Source organism: Anomalospiza imberbis, chromosome 12 (assembly GCF_031753505.1).
Source record: "Anomalospiza imberbis isolate Cuckoo-Finch-1a 21T00152 chromosome 12, ASM3175350v1, whole genome shotgun sequence".
NCBI lineage: Eukaryota > Metazoa > Chordata > Aves > Passeriformes > Viduidae > Anomalospiza > Anomalospiza imberbis.
Genome location: NC_089692.1, coordinates 16,563,921 through 16,584,999, shown reverse-complemented (window position 1 = coordinate 16,584,999; position 21,079 = coordinate 16,563,921). Strand labels below are relative to the sequence as shown.

Below are 21,079 nucleotides of genomic sequence, written 5' to 3'. Positions count from 1 at the left end.
TACTCTTGATTATTTATACCAATTAATAGGACATAGTATCCCATTCTTCCAAGTACATGCCTTGGCACTGCAAGGACTATTCTGCATTCAGCAACGTGCATCATTTCCGGCAGCCCAGCTCCAGGAATAGAAAACCAAGGAAAGCAAGACAGGCAGATAAACAAATCACTGGGATACCTGAAAACCCTGGAGATACTGTAGCTATTGTCACTTACACCTAAGCTCCTCTGAGGCATCCCGACAGTGCCAAATGTAGATGAAAGTAAAGAATTAATGGGCTTCTTGGAAGCAAAAAGAATTCACAGAATTATGCTCGCAAGCAAAGCAAACAATCCAGAGGCTAAATCCTGCAAAGGACATTTTTACCCGCACTGAACACTGCCCCATTCAACACTGCACACTCTGTTTGTTGACTGCACCACATTTGTTCAGTGCTCAATGACACACCTCACTGAAGATTATTAGTTGTGTCATCTGCAAATTCTTTGGTATTTCATGGGTCTGATGTTGCTTCTATCATTAGAAGTCATTTGCACTAACTTCTAAACTTCTACCAAACCTGTATCACAGCATTTCACATGCAGAACAGGAGACAGAATTGTCAGCTCTCATTCAAAATATTTTATTTCAGAAGACAAAGAGTACAGGAGCATAGAAAGAACAGGAATACAGAAACAATAGGGAAAAAAAAACCTGCTAAAGACAACACTTTAGAGTAACATCTCTGCTACCAATTAACCTCAGCTGCGATGGTCATGCTGCAGCTGTGATGGACACCAAGGCAGAAAAGTCTTTCCAACCCAGTGGAGTTAGGCCAAATACAAAATCATCTTCCCCCATCATCCAACAACAAACAAACCCTTTTTACTGCAGATAATATTTTTCTCCTACTTCCCCATAATAACTCATAAAGCCAAATCAAGAAGGACAGATGCAGGCCTGAGCTATAAAATCCAGATTTCATTTCCTATTGCTCCCCTCCCCCAGGAGCTCAGGGGTGTTTAGATTCTGGGCTGTGGTTTAAGTCCATCTGTGTTCTTCAAGTATAAACATCTTCATTGAAACCAGACTCATCCTGCACAGCCATTCATTTAGTGAGCTCATCTGTGAGAGACACGGGCTGGCACATTTCTATGACAACCAAAAAAAACCCAAAAAAAAAAAAAAAAACAAAAAACCCAAAAAAAAAAAAAAAAAAAAACCAAAACACCATCAGCTTGGCACAAATTAAACAGCTTTTTAAAATCCTATTGTTCCTGAGGCTGCTTTCTTTTCCCCTAGCACCTATAGCTATCTTGGACATACTGCCTAGAACATCAACCCTCCCCTAAAGTGGGCCTCTTTCCATAGAGAAACAGAAGCATTTTGTAAGATTTGCATGTGAGGAGGAATGCTCAAAGAATAAAAGAATCACCTCTCAACTGAGCTAGACATACATATACGTCCTAAAGACGCATTCAAAGAGGGACCTAAAAACCTGTAAAAATGTTTCCCCCAAAAAAATTGTCTCTTTAATACTGAGTCCAAGTAGCTTGTTTTGTTTAAATATCTTGCTTTGGGTTAATTCTTGATAAGAAAAATTAGAAGTATCATTTTCTCTCCTAGAAGAACAAGCTCCACCATTTGTAAACATGCTCTTTTCCCTTGCAGGACCTCAATATGGCTTTTTGCTTTAACACTAAGCCATCCTAGACATAGGATTCAGCTCCAGCAATTCATACCTTTCTTAAAGCACTACTGATTTAGAAGTCCACACACTAAAGCAGCTCAGTGTCAGAAAAATAAAGCAGAACTTTCTCTGACGTATGCTGCCAGTCAATGCAGAATTCATATTGTCCTTATGGTTGTTACTGCATCCCCTCAAATCACTCACTGGCAGCTTGCACAATTCATTAATTGTAAGTAGTTAGGATTGTTTTTACTAGTATGGCACAGATTCCCAACAAGAGAGAAAGATGCTATGAGTAAAAACAATGGAATGGACTCCCAGGATCTAGACATGCCAAGCCACAAATATAATGCCAAAAAAATAACTTTTTTTTTCCTTCCTTTGCTCCACCTTAATTTTCTGAGATTCAGTCTCAGGCTGGACTTTGTTGAGATAGGCAACTTTCTGTGGCTTCTGCTAAGACCCCACCCGTTTGCAACACCTAGAGCCACATGATCACAGAAATCACAGGAATCAAGAGACTGATTTTTCTTTTTTTGGGTCATAGAAACCTCAAGTGCAACTTTGTCTACTATGGTCAACCCTTTCTGGCATCATTAAAGGTTTCCAAGTCACAGATAGACTGTACTCATCAACTCAGTGATTTTCATCTCTACAGTGTTTTGACTTGGTCTTTTACTCACAAGTCATCTTGTTTAATTTGCTTCAGACATTTTTCCACACACAATTCAGAGTAGAGACACACTGCCAGGCAAAGTACTGAAATGTTCCCAAAGGCATAGATGAAGGAAAACTCAGTTATTAGTGGATATGAAAGGTACCTGCCACAGATGAAGAGCACAGCTATCACAGTATGGCTGCTCATGGTAGGTGTGAGCTCCAGTCATGCAACTGAAACCACTGTGACCTCCTGGCAGAATTAGATGGTAGAGAGACAGTGTCTAAGTCCAGCCCTAAGGTCTTGCTGATACTACCAAAACTCTACAAAGCAGTAGCCCATAAAGCCACAGAAATGGGCATTTCCTTTCACTGACCAGCTCTGCTTGGCCAACAATCAAATACAAAGATGTAAGATACAACCTTCCCACTCAAAAAGTCAATCAAGATGCAGGACTCTTGATTTTGGCTAATTTCTAGTCAAAAGAAAAGTGCATCATTTCTTTTTAACAAGTAGCTATGTAAGTGGTAAACTGTATTCTTCTGTGCAATGTTTGCCATGCCATAAAACTAATAAAAACTCAGTCTGAAGCACAGCCTAAGAGGCCACATGATAAACTGTGGCAAATGCCACGGGACCCACTCTGTACTAGCTCTCACCTAAGCCAGCAGTGGGCAACAGAGTCAGAAAAACAGGCACTTGGGCAAAACCAGAATCACAGTACAGCTGATTCTGCGTGGTATCACACACAGCAAGACTGATTTCCATAAGTGTAGCACATTCTCTTCTCCAGTTTAAATCTGTAAATGGTGGGCTGCAGTGTTTATGTTCTGCTGCCTACACATGGCATCAGATCTACCCACTAGGAACACATTACTGTCTGCAGGAGAACAGCACCCATCCATTCCAGAACAGACCACACAGTATCGTTGTATTTCCAGGTCTCTGCAGGGGTATCCTATGCCACATCCTCTCTCTATTAAATATAAAGATATGCTGCTACTGCTGTGGCCAATGCAATGGCTGCAGATGGTGATCTGCTACAAACAGGAACCACCCATCCTTCTGCTGCACTGCACTGAAGAACCCAGCAGCAAACAGCTCCCTCCTCGTCTCCACTGCTGACATTTCTGGGCACTCAGAAATGCACATCTTTACACAGCTGACTTTGCCCCCACAGCTGATAGGTAATGGGGCAAGTGAAAATTCGAGCCACACAGCAATGGGTTTAATACAGGGCAAATATGATGGACAACACACAAAACCTCTTTCTACAAAGGTCAAGATTTACTTGCAACCAGAGAGATCCTGGTTTTTTCCTACATAGATGAGACTTTCATTTCCCTGATGAGGAAATGAAGTGATGTGACATTAAGCAGCTCATGAATCTCTTCAATTAATGCATTCTGCACAACGGAGACTTCCAGGGAATTATCTGCAGCCACAGCAGTGCCTCGTTCCCATCGCTGCATCCCTGGGAATGAGTCACTTCAATTCCCATATTCTTGCTGCAGGCAGAGAGCTCAGGACTATTCCCCGCCTTCGTCTGGCAAATTGCTGGACTCAAACACTGAAACTACTGGCACAGAACTTTAATTAAGGTTACCTTATTTTCTGAAACTATAGGAGTGTATTTACCATCAGCTCCCCACTTTTGGTGTTGATTAGGGCTCATGCCTGTAACATGGTAACATTTCCATCCCACCACCTTCAGTGAGCAACTGAATAATGTGCCAAACAACCATGCAGAGGAGAGTAAAGGGGAAAAACAGAGTTCTGATATAGGTGGAATGCCTTACTGCTCCCCGTGATATGATGGGTCAGGAAGATCAGCTTCTGCAGCAGGGCTCTCCCAAGTCACCAAACTTTATCGCAACACCATGCCAATTTAAAAGAGATTTTACCAATATTAAACCAGCTTGGAGAATATAGGGACATGACTGTGGCTGGTTGGACACATTTAGGAATATTGCAATTTTAATTAAAAATAAAAAATCCCCAGAAGAGACACAAAATCTGTGTTACAAGTGTTTGCAAAATTGAGAAAGTCGTTGCTGAATACAGCTAGTAGTCTGTGTTTCATGTGATTTGCAAACTAGAAACACTGGAATTTTAGGCCAGGAGGGTGTCATTGACTAATGGGGGTTCTCCCTTCCCGCTGGAGTGTAGGTTTATAGAAGAGTAAAATCATGTTCTCCGGGCAAGTTTATGTGAAATGATTTATCTCTAGCCAGCTGCAGTCAGACATCTGCTTGTTTTTATTTCACTACAGAGAGATTCACATCCCCCCTTATCTCCAGAGGCAGCCAAGATTATATCCAATTGTAAAGAAAAACCGCCAGCAATTATCAAAACTAAAATTAAAGAAGTCAAGTAACACAGAGGCCACAGATGCACCTAAGCCCCACCTAAGGCTGAAGAAGTCCCATTTAATGAACAATCTATTGACTTTCAGGCAGGGACATCACCTCTGTATCCCGTGGTTTACACACAGATCTGCCCAAATACACTGAGGTATTTCTTTGTTTTGAGAATCCCTCACACATTCCACATGGGATCACACAGGCAGTCCTCATGTGGTCAAATAAAGTTTGTGAACCCATGCCTTTATAGCTTTTCCATATTAATCTGCACTCTGGGCATATATCCAATTAAAGCCTCATGTATAGATCACTAGGTTACTAACTGGCTTGCATACTGGGGGGAAGGGAAATAACAAGCTCATGACTGCACAATTTAACACTGCCTCTGCTTTCACTTTTACATGCACCAGTCTTTTTTAATCTAGTCTTACCATAAATAAAGAGTAATGACGCTTGCTGAAGAGCAGCTCGGGCCCCTGCATGCTGGAACACACAGTAGCTGATGCAGAATGCATTTACATTAAGCCTAACTCCAGTGCAAAGCAGACAAGGTCTTTTCACAAACATGCTACAAAAACAGGAAGCAAAGGGGGAAAACTTCACAGTGTTTGGAAACAGCAGAGCATTGTTTGTACACGTTTTTCTTACAATTCCAAAATACAAAAAGGGGTAACATGAAATCTGAGCACAGCAAGAGCCTTAGATCAGACACAAAGGTCTCAAGACAGAAGCACTCAGAAGATCTCCAGGTACAGACTGTACAGGCAAGAAGCTGCACAGGGTAAGTTTGTTCTCTTATTTCTGCTAAGAAAATCTGACAAGTAGAGACACAACCTCCCGAACCGTTGACGTTAAACCTAGATAATGTTACACAGCACTACATCGTTATCTCAATTAAAGTGGGCATGATAAATGAAGGGGCATTAGGAAACACATAAGCCACCAAACGTAAACATTCCCTCCATTTTTTAACTGTGTTCAAAAGGGAAGGTACAATGGCACAGGCCTCACACGTCGTGGGCTATCACTGCTCTGCGCCGTCCCTGTGGACAACATCCCTTCGAGATGAGTCAAAACGTTCCAGTCACAAGCACACTGCAGCCACCGACTCAGAGACTTCCCTTTTCAGCTGGAGCACACAGACCCATCCGACCCCTACCCTGAAGCTGCTTTAATTCTTTCCTCCCATCACCTCCTTCCTTCCCCTTCCTCCTTCAAGCCCACTCAGGCTATGCTGCAGTACCATGAGCACACAATACATAGACAATGCAGATAATTCATGCTGCCTCAATCCCGACTCATGCCAGGTTTAAAAGTGACCAACCTACACCCCAATCCTGCACAGGGCAGCAGAGGACCTGCTCCTGTACTGGGGTAAGCACCACCAAGGGCTCGGCACTTTCCCATGCGGTCTACCTGCACGAGGGAGCAGCCTGATCCACGGTCAACTCCCACAACAGATTATATGATTTCACCATATTTAAAGTACATTAGTCAACCCAAGTCAGCAGGGACATTTGAAATCACTTACAATAAATCAGGAGATTAGTATCAAGGGAGGCAGTGACATAGCACCAAAAGAAGCGTGCACTAGCGTTAGTCAAGAAGCCACTAGAAACATCTCCCAGTGTCAACAAATTTTTCACTATAAACACCACAGAAAGAACACGTTACAGTCTTCAGGGCAAATGCTGGTCTGTGAAGGCAAAGTGGGTACCTGCAAGGGGTATGTCAATATGTAATACGAAAGTGCATGTCAGGTCCTGCACATTTCATTTAATTTCAAGCTTTTCCAGCCTTATTTCCTGTTTCATTCACAGCAATCACAGAAGATTAATTACCCAACCTTAAGAAATGTGTTTTCAGTCGGACAAGATATGTTGACCGTGTCTCTACTTCCACCTTCAGTAACAAAGTTCTGTGCCAACACAAGTTTCATGCTTGCTTCAATGTCCACGTATGCTTGCTTCAATGTCCACTTTATTTGACTGCAAAGCAGATGGGATTTTCAGTGCCAAGACTCCACTGAAAGCATTTGCTCCTCTGGGAGAGGATGAGCCTATTCCATGGCTCTGGATGTCAGGCTAATTTTTAGTTAAAAATTAAAAATCTTTCCTCAAAAGTCACTATAAAAAAAAGCACACCAAAACAAACAAGAAAGAAAAAACTTGGAGGATCTGAAAGGAACACAAAGAATAGAAAGAAAAACTAAAGTCATGCTGCATTATATCTTTCATCAGCTCTCTTGCCTTCCATATAGGGGCTGCATTTCATACCAAACATGAGAGGGAATTCTACCTCAAGCCCTTATTACACAGCTGGAGTGCCTACTCCTTTAGTATGGAATATCTGATGAATTACCAGTGTTCCTGCACTGAAAGAATAAGCTGAAGCTCCTTTTCAAATTCAATAATTGTGCCACTATAACCTATTTACTAAAGGCAGAAGTTTACAGCAATTGCATAGGTTTTCTTCTGGTTTAAACAATGACTGAACGACATCTGTGACATGACGTTGTTTTCCTCCAGACACCCAAATAAACCTCTCTGTTCTACGTTCCTGTGGATAAGGAACACGACTGCTTCATTGAACATGATTAATCTTCCACAAGGAATCAACAGGTACTCTAACTACAGGCACTTCAGTGCTGAGCAGCAAGACAAGGACACAGATAGATCTCATTCAACACAGTCCACTGAAGGAGATGGAAATCTCTGCTGTGAAAGTAAATGCTGTTCTTCAAGAACCACTGGACCTCTGACAGTTCCGTTCCCCTCCTCCCACCTTCTTTCTCAGAGCCAGGACACTGAGCAAACTGCTGAGATGACAGAGCACCAGAGCAATCACCAGAGCGCTGGAGGCAGGCACACGAGAGGCTTGCAGCTCTCGTCGCTGACATCCAGCGCCCTGCCTGGCGTCACCAGCCACGGCAGAGAAACCCCTCCTTGTGCAACCACCCCTTCCAGCTGCCAGCAGACACGCAACACTCACATCGCCAGCCACAACAACTGCGTGGCCACCAGGAAAAAACATCTGAAGAACTGCGTTATCTTCCACACATCCTCTCTTTAAGAGTCCACGTGAAGTTCTACTTTCAGTTTCCTACCTTCTTACAGCTTACATTGTACCAGAGAGAAACATGGTGTTCTAAGATGCCTCTGCAATGATATTCTTCTCAAGGGATTCCTGAATTTATGAGCTCAACATCAAGAAGTCTGTATAGTAAATCCAAGGTTTGAGAAGGGAGAGAGAACTGCCAATCTTTTCACAAAAAGGAATCGCAACACCCTGCTTCTTTAACAATTTTGCAAGCTCATTCTCATCCTGAAAATTTCAGTGCAGTCAAGGTTTCCCTGACTTACTCTTTATTTCTGAATTCAGTCTTAACAGCCTCTGAAGCAAGAGCAAAGTGGTAGGTTGTCAGAAGTGACTATTAGGAGAATACACAAAGCACACATGCTGCAGAAAGCAAAGACTTGAACTGATTGGCACCTGGCTCCCCGGCAGATATTTTCTTTGCAGGAAGATTGAAGGGTAGCAAGAAGAGCACGACGCTCTGGGCCACGTTCTGCTGTCAGTCACTCTCCCACGCTTCCACTGATTTTTAATGACATTTACAACCATTAAGAAAATTAATAGCCATCAAAATCAGGAGGGAAGATGCAGCCTAGCAGACAAAGCAAAGGAAAATCATTTCTGCTCCAGCTCCCAGCAGTGATTTATCAGGAGCATTAGGGCAAGGCACTACTGGTCCTTGGTGTCCAACCTTAGGCCCTCCAGAGTGAACCACAGATGCACACACCTACCAAGAAGGAACTGCAAACTAAGCATGAACCCACAGTGGCAAACATATCAGATCGACATTTATCTCACTGTTTCCCCTACATATGAAAATACTGACCATAAAGCACTTGGAGATGGTTGAAGCACAGTGAATTTGAAACCCAAGGATTACTAGAATGAAGATATATTGTAATCCAAAAATCATTTTTTCACTGTTTTAAAGGCCTAAAAAATCCCTCTTCTTTTTTGTTCACAGGTCAAACAGACATTCATATTTATGGAAAAAACCTACACACCCTTAGTATTTTGATTAAAAAGTTGGGAGTCCACTTGGCCAGTTTCAAAATCTGGTTTTTTTTGAAGCACTCTTTACTTCACTGTTAATAATGCCCATCCCTGGAAATGCATAACAAAGTCATTCAGTTTTATTCTAGACAGCAAAAACAGCCTGCTCACAATACTCCCTAGTTTTATTACAGTAGCAAAGAAGAAAATCTCGTGGTACAACAGAATCCCCCTACAGTAGGAACCAGCCATGGTAAGAGGCACCTGCCAATCCCAAACACTTATGTAGAAATAGCCAAAACAAATAGCCAAAACACTGGGAAGAAACAAAAAAAGCAGTATCACAGCTTGGCCGTTGAGAAATACCTGCTCAGTATTGTTTGAAATGTACTGCGGGGAAAGCACCATGGGGCATCTTTAGGAGATTTAGGGGGAAAAGAGGTGTTATTTTAAAAACTGTTAGAACTGTCTCACTGCAAATGCAATTACCTAACACTGCTCAGTTGATGTTAAGTGTCCATGCATAAATAAAAAACGAGGCCACCTCTTTGTTTTCAAAATTCTTGCCTTAGCTTTGGGTTTACATCATCAGAAATCTCATACATAAAATATGGATGGACATTCACACACTTCAAAGTATGTAGAACTTATTTCTAAGAAAAAAAAACCCACTATTTCTGATTCTCATCTGCTAATACAGTTTCTCTTTAGGTCTAAGAAAAACATTATGCAAAATATAAATGCAAAAAAATTGTACTTGGGAATACAATTATGTATTCTCAACAAAACCCTCTGATTTAGCTTAATCTCAGTTTTTTTCAGGCAACACTTACTGTACCACATGTGGCATCTTTGAAAACAAAATCTTACAAAACCTAAATCCATTTCTATGTGCTAATATGGTTTGAAATTTCTCAAAAGAAGAAAAAAAAATCATTTTATTTAGTCTTTCTTTAAGCACTAGAAATCCAAGAAAGAAAAGTTCTTTAGTGACAGTGCCAAGCATTCAACAGTCCCATTCTTAATATCAAGAAATTAGTGATCTGGAGTTTAAGAAGCATTAGATAATCATTTTTTAGCTATCTTTTCTGAAGTCCTGGTAATTACTCTCTTAATCAATGAAAGCAATTATTCCTTTTAAATTTTTCATCCAATGAGAAAATCATGCAATTGCTCAGTCACAGGAATGAGAACTTGAGGGAAGCTGCGGCACACTTTGAACAGTGCAAGAGCTCTTACCCCTGAAAAAAGCTGATATTCTGAGCAGACATGGGAGAGGTGCTCCAAGGGCCCAGAAGAGCCTTACTCCATTTTAAACCTCGCACTTTGCCACGGCCGGGAAGTGAAGGTGGCCACAGGTGCAAATATCAAGCAAGGTTACAGCAGAAGCAGCAGCACCATCTTCCTACGCCTTCAAGGAATTGGGAGCAGCTGCCCCTGTAGAGGATCCACCCTCCTGCAAACTCCAGCCACCACCACACACCACAGCAGCATTTCAGCAACTTTGGAGTCCAAATGGGGGAAAAGAGAGCTACTTGCAGCAAGCAGCATTTTTTTCTTATTAAAACTCTATTGTCTGAGGAAGGGAGACAGGACAGAGCTGGCACATGTCCCACAGAGCAGCAGTGATGGTTGGAGCATTCTGAGTGATGTTTTCCCCATAGATGAATGTCACAAAGTCACTTTCCACCGGGACAGCGTTGGCATAAAATAGGCGACAGAGCAACAGCTTCCACACCAGTTCTGCCTAACAGGGAATTTTCCAGCAACCCTCTCGCTCATGGAAGAGCCATTCCAGCCACTGCAGGTCACTCGGCACCTTGAGATCTGCCAAGCAGAGGGAGAAAATGGGGCTCTGAGAGCCGGACAAGGCTAAGAGGAGAGTCAGCCATGCCCCCCAGCCAGCAGCCAGGAGCGAGCTGCACGGTGATCCCTCGGTGAACCTTCCTGGCTCTCCGAACAGCACATCCTGCCATTCATGTTACAGGCAATGAATGGTAATCCCTCTCCTCAAATTACCCTCCTGGTTTCAACAGAGCGAGACCAAGAATGTACGTGACTGAGTGTACTTCCAGTTCAGATTTAAGTAATTGCAACTTGACAAGTTTCTTAAGCTCAGTTAGTAATGGCACACATCTAGCAGAAACACTCAAATCCAGAAAAAACATATACCTTTCTATTAAGTTTCTCAAAAAAAAAAAACTTAATATTATTTAAAAGCTTACTAAAAACTCAGATTAAAGTAGAAGAACATAGCCTTCACCATACCCTCATGCCCTGGACACGGCAGTCTGTGCCTGGCAGGTCACCTCTTGTATTTCCCACTCTACTGGCCCTGTCCCATCAGTTATGGGACAGCCCAAGTGACAGAGCCAACAAATCACTTTAAGTACTGGAAATGGCAGCACTGGTAACAACAAATGTCCACAAATTCTGGAACATGAGTCCCCTCTTCCAAAACCTAGAGAGTATTGTTAAATGCTCCTGATTTTTAAGCCTATGAAGTAAAGGCCTTCTAACTTAGCATCTGGTTCTGACTTCTTCATGTTTTCCTCCACAACCACAAGAGCTAAAACTTCATTCACCACTGACGTGATCAGTTATAATGTATGCTTTTCAATTGTCTTTTCCTTTTCCTGGTGTTGTCCCTGCATTCTTAAATATTGTGCAAAACAGGAAAATTTTACGCAATGATTAAATAATACATTTTTTTTGGCACAAATGCCAGCCTACCATGTTTCCCGCTCTCTTCTTCCTCAACATTCTGGCGGACTGTGCACTGAAACACATCACCTCCCTGATCCAGTGAAAAGACAGACAACAAATCTGCAAAAGGTTCAAACAGAGAGAGTGCTCTCCAGCCAGCTCACAGAGATTTTTCTCAACCTGACCCTGCAAACTGTTAAGAGCTTTCAAAAGATGGATTGACAGGGTATGGCACAGATGCAGAAATGAATGGCACAGGCCAGGGCTGACTCAGCCAGCACTGCTGCCAGTGACGCTGCATCGGCAGACGGTGCAAAAAAAAGTTATTTTATTGAGTGCACATACATGCACAAGCTCTCTGAATGGATTATACATGCTGAAGTATCAATCATCTTCCAACACCTGGCTGTTTGTGGAATCAAGCACTATGTTATCTAGGAACACAGAGAACAAAACTGATGCAACCAGCACTGCTCAAAACACCAATAAACAAGCCACAATCTACCCATGCAACCCACAATCTAATTACTTCTAAAGACTCCAAAAGGCTTGAACTATTTGAGGTAGGTCTCTTTTCTCATAAATCCTATATGAGGAGATGAGTAAAACCCTATTAGGTTAGCCATACTTATTAACATAGAAGGAAATTGTATCATGTTAAACTCATCTGGTACTCAAAAGTACCAACAAATTATAAGCAATAAATTGAACAGTTCCAAAAAAAAATCACTCTTTTTTATGTACTAAATCTACCAGCTTTTTCCTCCAAAAAGGCCCCTCAGCGCACACGGGTCTGTGAATGATTCTGGGAAGACCAAGGCTTCAGCTTCTGTTCACACTGGAACAGTGATGCAGGTGGGACTCTCAGCGTAGCCTCTCACCTCTGAAAAGCCAAACATTCTTGATGAGTTTCACAGAATCGTGAAGTGGTGACACCTTCCACTATCCCAGGCTGCTCCAAGCCCTGTCCAACCTGGCCTTGGACACTCCCAGGGATCGGGCAGCCACAGCTCCTCTGGGCAGCACATCCTTTCCAAGAAGGACTTCACCCCACCTTGGAGGATCCATCAGACTCTTCCTATCACTACTATAATCACGGTTATAAGGTTCCACTACAAAAAAAAAAAAAAAAAGTATTATTCAGAGCTCCACCAAGGCCCAGCCCTGTGAGGGATGCTGAGCTCTTCCAGGCCCTGCTTTGATGCAGCATCAGGTCCCACTGAGGACCAGAGGCAATTTACAGTCTCTCCCATGGGGAATATTACCACCACGTAGTTACTAGCACCACATCTTTACTCCCCAGCCAAAAGGAAAAATGAAGCACAAGTATTTCTGAGTATCCTTTTATTTATGTTCCTGAACATGTAAAATTTACTGGCTGGGTGCTAACACTAATAACCTTGAGAGCTCTCACTCTGTCAATGAATATAGCTTCTGTTTTCATATTTTATATATGCTCTGTGACATATAAACACATACCTTAACACTACTGACTTATAAATATGCTTTTTAACCACTGCAGGAACTATATATGCAAAGGTATGTTTGATAGGCATTAAACAACTTTAAAGAAATATCGTTTTAGTTTTCCTTAGTTAGTAGTCAAATTACTAACTAATATAGCAATAAAGTAAGTTCATCACAGCAAAGCAATATTCCATTAAATCACCAGGTCTTCAGAAAAATTTGGGGTTTGTTAATGCAGGCACATGCTTGTCTTCACTTGTAAAAGAGGACCTCAGTTTCATCAGTACAGATAACATGGAGCAATTTGTTCTCAATTTGCAGAGAATTCTAAATTGTCACAGGCTTTTATACAAATTATGACACTCAGTGCTCTTTGTGATTCACCTGAGCCAATACCTGAGACAGCAGCAACCCAGAACAGGTAAATATACATACACCCAAAACCTATAGGTACCACTTCCTGTCAAATGAAAGCCAACATCTGCAACAGTAAACCACGAGAAATATTAAATATAAATAGTAATTTATCCTTCCATTACTATAACAAATGAAAAAATTATCTAAAATTGCTTTGTTATTTATGCGTTCATACTTATTCATACACGTAATAATGGCAGACACACCAATCTAGTTTAAAGCCACATTTGCAGAGCCTCATCAACAGGACTTAAAGACAGCACTTGGTTTACAGAACTGACAGTTTATTATTATTATTATTATAAATTCATATTAATTCTACTTGCAATCTGGATAATACTACAATATTCCTTTTTCAGGAAAGCTTTAAAAAATTCTTCTAAGATTGTTTTGAAACTTTTGAGCTCTGCATAATAGTTCCCACTTGAGCCAATTGTTTTTAAAGGGAAATTTAATTTTTAAAAGTGTGTTTTTCTAACTAATGGGAATCTGTGCTAAAGTAAACAATGAGTCCACCTTGATAGGAATTTTTGCTCTATCTTTATCAAAATAAGGAAGGAAAGACATGTAATAGCATGCTGAAACACATGCAGTAGCAGAATTGTTGAATTTTAAAAAACAATTAGAAGACAATTTTCTACTCCACTTCTGTTTGAAACAGATCATCCTGCCCTGCCTCATTTAATATTAACTGGGTATGTTCTAGTCTCTAGAAGAAAACACAAATGCAGTTCCCTAATCCACTTACATTCTTGTTTCAAAGGCATTTACAATTAGCCAGCCTGTCAATAAACTATTGTCCTCACACATCACATCTGTACAGCAACATGGTTAAAAGAAACTCAAGTCTTTCCAGGACTGCCACCAGCTTTGAACAAAACATTTACATTACACCCAACCCACCTGCCAAGGCAAAACCGAGAAATGTGAAATGGGCACGAAAAGCCAAAGTTTCCACCTCCTTGAGGGATATTAATGAGTAACTTCATGGTTTCAATAAAACCTAATCTTCCCAGATGGGAATTAGAGAGGTCATCTCTAGCCAGAGACAATGAATCACTTATTTATTCTTTCCTTGACTGCTGTACACACATACGTATCAAAAGTCTTCCCTGCAACCCAGGACTTTAAAACTCATTGTCCTCAACATCTACTCCCCATTGGTGCAAGAGAAAGAATGAAAGAGAAAAGAGACATGAAAGATACAATGCAGAAGGATATGGAAGACACAGAACATGACACCGATGTTTAAAGTACTGAAAATCAAATTTTATATTTCTCTTAAAGAAAAGGTTACTCCTAACCCCACCCTGCCCCTCCCAAAAAAAAAAAAAAGTAAGAAATATTAAATTTTCTTGATTATTGTATTTGTTTTTACTATCACTGCCCCTCAAGCTGTGCAAGGACAGATCTCACTGGTGAAAAAAAAAAAAATTAGTAAGGGTGCTACATTTGAGTTTGGTAGGTGTTTATAAAATAAACATTATTCCTCCCATGGGGAAGAAAGTCAAATTCATCCCCAGGCAAGCTGCTGTCTGACAAACAAAGTTTCAAGTGTCAAAATTTCCTACCGGGACTTTAGCATTTACAGTAACAAAACCAAACAGAAAAAAAGCTACAGATCTGTATTCACTTTCTCCAAAAAACCCTCAACCAGAATGAAACCCTGGACATGATGCGAGTGAAACCATAATGGTGACACTGTGCTATATTTAAGCAATTCTTTGAGAAATAAGAACATGACATAAACAATGGAAACACACATAAATCAGAAGTCCTAACACCTACAGCTATGGGACTGTCCACAAATTAATACCTTTCCACATTTCTTAACTGGGTGCATATACCAATTCAGAATACACTTATTTTATTATTATTATTTGACTAACATGGACTTGTTTTAATTGAAAGTGACTTGTCATCATATCAAAAAAATGCACTTCATAGAGAACATTATTGTCTTTTCTACCTAAATTTTGCTAAAATAAGATGGCCTAACAGTTGCTCCATTGCGTTCTTGCATAGCACTTCTGCTACCAAAAACTATCTTGTCAGCACAAAAATTGTAGCTGCCTAAATAAATAACAAAACTAGTTATCTCTCAAAAAAAGTAGGTTGAGTCTCATTATTCAGACTTTTATATGTGGGCACACACCATATCTATTCATGGAATAAACTATAGATGAATAATCCTTACAAAACTAATACTAACTTCTATATTGCAGCCCAGGGACTGACAAGTAAGAGCTTGTGGGGAGAAGAATTTAATTCTAATCTATGTCTCAAGTGAAAAATAAAGAGGATATAAAGTGCCTAGAATCAACAAATAACTTATCCTCTGTACTTAGGGACATAATTTGCCAGATCTGGATTTAGCTGTCATTACAACTTTTGCTTTCAAATGCAAAACAAAGTGATGTTATTTTCCCGTTCAATTTTATTCATGTTACATAGAATGCAGTAAAACTTGTCATGCCAGAGGATTTGCAAAGGGATGATGTGAAGGTTAATTACCGGCTGCTCATAAAGCATCCTGCCTGTCGAAAGCCCCATGTGCAAAAATGACCTTGTTACCAAAGCTGTTGATTGCTCCCAATGGTCACTTTCAACAGACAAAATGGATATTTTTCTGTAGCTCTTGAAAAACAAATTAGTTGCATTCAAATATCTACCTCCAGTTAGAGGAGGTTTTGGCATTGTGTCTCTACCCCATTTCTGTAGGGGGTGGGGGTTAAACTACCATGAATTTTGCTTAAATCTCATCTTTCCAGCTCCAAATGAAAACTACTAAAATGCAGGTATCACAGAACCAACGTGTGAAAGATACCTCCTAAACCTACCCTCAGAGTCAGGCAACAAGTGAATGCAGATCTTACCCTTGTGCCCTAATTACCGCCTGGAAAGCAGAGGAACTACTTGAAACAATAAAGCACAGATATTTCTGTGATCAACGGTATTTGTAGGGTGAGTTAGCACTGGGAAAAAATGATAAGGCACAAGACCAAGCACGAAGAGCACTGCTCAACAAAATGGAGCCTGCAATGCTACGCACAATGCTTTAGTATCTTCTTGCTATTTATACGCATCAAATAATTAGGAATGAGAACACCTCAACATTAATTAAAGCACAGTCCCATAGGACTTCAGAAATCTTTTCAGAGATGGTTTCTCTGGTGACAGCTTTGCCAGCGAGCAGAGTTTGACATGTCCTGTAAAAACACAACTTCATGCCTGGTACTGCCACATGCAGAGAACAACATCTGAAGCGTGATCATGCCTCTCTCTACCCGTATCCTCCTCCTCGGCTTGGAAATAATCAGCTATGGATACTGCCAGGAAAATGCCTCATCTCCACTAATATTCAACTCCCCCTCTACAATGATGGTATCTTAACAAAATGAGAACTGCAAAAACTCCTCGTGCTTGTGTCTTTCAGGAGCTTTCTCCAGCAGTGCTCGTCCAAATCTTCCTTCTCCCTTTAAGCAGTAGTTCGATCAAAGAAAGGAAATATTCCCTTTGAAACATCCTCGAGAGCCCAGTGGAAACGGCAAGCAGAGATGTCATTGTGGCACAAAAAGAGCTCTGTGAGAACAGGCAGCTGGCCTACCTGAAGGTTAAAGTAGCTCCCACTGAAAACCTGCTCTGAATACTTCAGAGCAGAGCATGGTGCAGGAGAGGCATTTACACACACTATGTCTGTGCACCAAGGTGCCAAAAAACCCAACCTCCGAGCACAGGCTCGATGAAACCCACTGAAATACACCATTAACAGAAATCTACACAAAAGCCAACCCACTCTCTCCTATCAGTGTCCTATAAGGCCAGAATGAAGCCATTGAGAAAAATGAGACATTTACATAGAAATCAAAAAAAGACAGGATCCAAGTACCGACTGATTAAAGATCAGTGTAAAACACGTTCTCTTAATCGCTTATTAGATAAAATCTGTGTAATCACTCTATATGCTCCACAAATATTCAAATAATATTGGCCATTAAATTTTAAGTTGGATATGAAAATATAAATCATATTTTTCAAGACTGCATCCGTCTATAGTACATCTTCTGTAACGCTGATATCACCACCTCGCATTTTTTTCTCTTGCATCATTTTCCAGCAGGAAGAAAAACCCTGAAGGAATCTCCATATTTTCCAATCACGTTGCCTGTATCCGGGCAGGTTATGTGACCGCCAAACCAGAGCTCCCAGAGCAGGCCTGAACCACAGCAAAGTGCGCGCACATCCCGAGCCTTCGCTCTCGAATTAAAAGCATCCTCCACCTCCCCCACCTCCAACTTGGCCAAGGTGCCAGCAGGTATCTGCCGACTCTGGGTCCGGATACAAAGGGCTCGGTATGGTGACTGTATGTCGGGGTCATGGTAAGAGGGAAGGAATTTTATTTTTTTTTTAATAAAGGTAAAAAAAAATCAACAACAATAATAATAATAGTAGCCTTGCTCTGAAAATAATAACAAAAAAACCCAAAAAAACCAACACCGAAACTGCAAAAATAAACATCCATAGGATTACGAACAAGGGGAGAAAAAAAAAAAATCCTTTCAGGATTTTCGCCGGCATTCCGGAACCCAGTGGAGCCGATCCCCGCCTCGCCCAGCGGCGGCCCCGGGGGTTCCAGCCAGGTCCGGCCGCTCGGGGGCAGCGGGCGCGGGCATCCCCCGGCCCCGCGCACCGCGGATGCCCCGCGGCCGCTCCGCGTCTGGACCCGCGCGGGCTCTTACCGTGGCCGAGGCGACGCTGTTGTCCGCCAGAGTCAAGTGGTGCGGCTCCCACCGCCGCAGGAACTTGGAGGTGAGGATCTTGCTGAGAAACGTCCGGGGGTGCCGGATGACACACACCTGGATGTCCCCCTCCTGCAGCAGCTTGTACCTCATGCCGTTGCAGTGGAGCAGGGCTCTCCGGCACGGCGCGGCACCCATTTTATTCCCCTCGGGAGCGGACATCTCGCCCAGCAGCGGCTTGCTCTCCTCGGGCTGCCTGCGGTCGCTGCCCCCGCCGGAGCCGCCGGTGCGATCCATGGCAGCCCCGCGGGCCGGGTCGGGGGTGGCGCTCGGCCGCCCGCGGGGACCGGTCTCTACGGCGGGTAGAGACGGGTACAACCGAAGAAAATAAAATTCAAAATAAAAACTATAACCAAAAAAAAAAAAAAATCCAACCCCACGCGGCAGATTAAAAAAAAAAAAAAAATTGCACGCTGTAGAAAAAATAATAAAAACAGAACAACAAAACCTGTCGGGGAAGATGGGGGTAGGGACTGAGCCGCACCGAGGGGAGAAGGGGGAAAGGGAAGCGATAAAATCCTTATTCAAACTTCCCAATCCGCCCCCGGCGGGTCACAGCGCCGCGTCCATGCTGCCGGGCGGGCGCCGGCCGAGCGGAGGGTCGGCTCCCGCGGGGGCGGCGGACAAAAGCCGGCGGTGGTGGCGGCGGTGGCGGCGCGGGGAGCTCCTGACGGCGGCGGCGGCGGCGGCGGGGGCTGCGGGGCGTCCGGCAGCGGCTCCTTCCTTCCCCCCGGGGCGTGTGCGCGGGAGCGTGCGGCGGCGCGCGTGCATGTATGTATGTATGTATGTGTGTATGTATGGATGTGGGTGCGGGAGCGCGCCCGTGGCAGCGGGTGTGAGCGAGTGTGCGAGCGTGCCTGCCTCTGTGTGTGCGTGTCTGTGTGTGCGGGTCCCCACGCGCGCCGCCGCCGCGGCAGCAGCAGCAGCAGGAGGAGGCGGCGGGAGCGGCGGGCGCTGCCGACACAGCCCCTCCGCCGGAGCGGCTCCGCGCGCCGCGATTGGCCCCGCCGCCGTCACGTGCCGCCCCGCCTGACGTCAATGGCCGCGGAGCCGCTCCGGGCAGCGGCGGCCGCGGGAGGTGCGCGGGAAGCGCCGCGCCCCTCGCGGAGCCGCGGGACGGGAGCGTTCGGGCTGGGAAAGACCTCTGAGATCATCGGCTCCGACCGAACGCCGCCTCGTCAGGCAGCCCGCGGCACCGAGTGCCGTGTCCTGTCTTTTCCTTAAACACCTCCAGGGACGGCGATTCCAGCGCCTCCCTGGGCAGCCCGTTCCGATGCCCAGTCACCGTTTTTGTGAAGAAATCCCTCCTAACGTCCAACCTGAACCTCGCCTAGCGCGGCTCATCGGGGCATGAGGCTGGGCAGGGCTGGAGGTGTGCGGGCACCGCCAGGCCCCTCCAGCATGCGGGGAACCCCCAGGTGGAAGCTGCGGGAAGGGCGAGACCCAGTGCGGTCAGTGTCCCCTGCCCGCAGCGCTCGCAGGAGCCCGGGCAGGGCGCAGGGGTTGTGACCACCTCTCCTTGGAGGTGACAAATCGCCGCAGGTTGAGTTTTGAGCATCCTCACTCCAGCGTTAAGCTCATGTACAAGCCCTGCAGAAAATGGCCAAGGAAGCCCGTGCCAGGCTGCTGGCACTTCAGCAGTGATATTCCCTTTCCTCTGGCTTTATGGGGAAACTGGGAACGGCTGCGCTCCCCAATGCACCAGCCCTTGGAAGCTGGGGGAGAGAGCAGCACCTTCTCACACTGTGCTGAACAGGGTGTGGAGTGTCTTCTGATCGTCGGCGAAGCAGCACAATCCTTTATCAAGAAAAAAAAGAAGGCATTGAAAAAAACAATTCCCTTCTAAGCCCTCTAAACCGCTTAACAGATGAGGAATGCTGTGTGCAATATGGATGCCGTGCCCAGAGAAATGACACCATCGACACTTGCTTTTTTTCTCAGTGGTAGAACTCAGATCTTGTTTCCAATATCCTCATTTGCACAACCAGGTTAGGGCCAATTAAAGAAAATACATGTAATGCCTGCACATGCCATTGAACTGCAGGACCCCTCACAATGAGTATTACCAAGGTCCAGAATTTAGAACGAAATTACAGGGCTGTTTTAGATTGTGCTTGCAACATATTCAGAGAAAGTATAAATCTTTATACTTGAAATACTTAAAAGTGTAAGCTCACCTCTGACTGAGGGAGGTTGAGAAAGAGTCTGCTCTGTGGTGAGACAATTTTTCCAGTGTGTGTGCCCTGACTTGGTTTCTGGTGGCATCTCCCCGTGCAATAGTTCTCGGATAGGTCACCATGCCAAAGAGGTGCCAGCAGTTGTGGGCAGCGTCACCAGCCCGCCCCAGAGAAAGCTCTTTCATCTGATCTATTCGCATCACGAGTCACACACAGATTATCTGTTGGAGAGGCAAGCTGCTACTGGAAGGGCTTGGAAACCTTTGCCATAAAACCTTTTGTAGTGGCTGCTGTCAAAGACAATACATGACCGGCTGGACCACAATTACAGCGAGCATGTCCATCACGTGTGTTGTTACAGCGCTGTTCTGTTGAAATAGGCTTGCATTTGACAGGAGAATTGCTGTCTAAACACTTTCAGAAAGGAAGGTTTTTTAAGCTATCAATTACTAGCAAATTTGAGGGATACTTTTGTTGCATGTCAGCATCAAAATTATTTATAAAAAGCAAGGAAGTCTCCAGAGTACTCCCAAGTATCAGTTGATAAAACTATGCAGAATTATGCAACTTGGCAAAGGTTAGAAGAAAGCTACTCATTTAATGACATAAATAATACAGCCAACAGGAAGACAAAAATCTCTTTTATAGAGGTTCAAATTGTCAGTATCTCATAGTCCTGGTAACCACTTACCTCCTGAACTTAAGCAAAGTGACTGGTCATTGTGCAGTAAACATTCCAGGCAGTTCCCACAGAG

At 43.5% G+C, this 21,079-nt stretch overlaps 1 protein-coding gene across 1 annotated transcript in view; it reads right to left on the bottom strand.

Moving 5' to 3' along the window:
- Positions 1-19,095, bottom strand: part of CMIP (c-Maf inducing protein) — a 130,975-nt gene extending 111,880 nt beyond the window's left edge. Inside the window, exon 1 of the mRNA XM_068203096.1 lies at positions 18,088-19,095. Within this exon, the coding sequence (XP_068059197.1) occupies positions 18,088-18,384 (297 nt within the window). The 5' untranslated portion in view covers positions 18,385-19,095. The remainder of the gene's footprint in view (positions 1-18,087) is intronic.
- Positions 19,096-21,079: the final 1,984 nt, after the last annotated feature.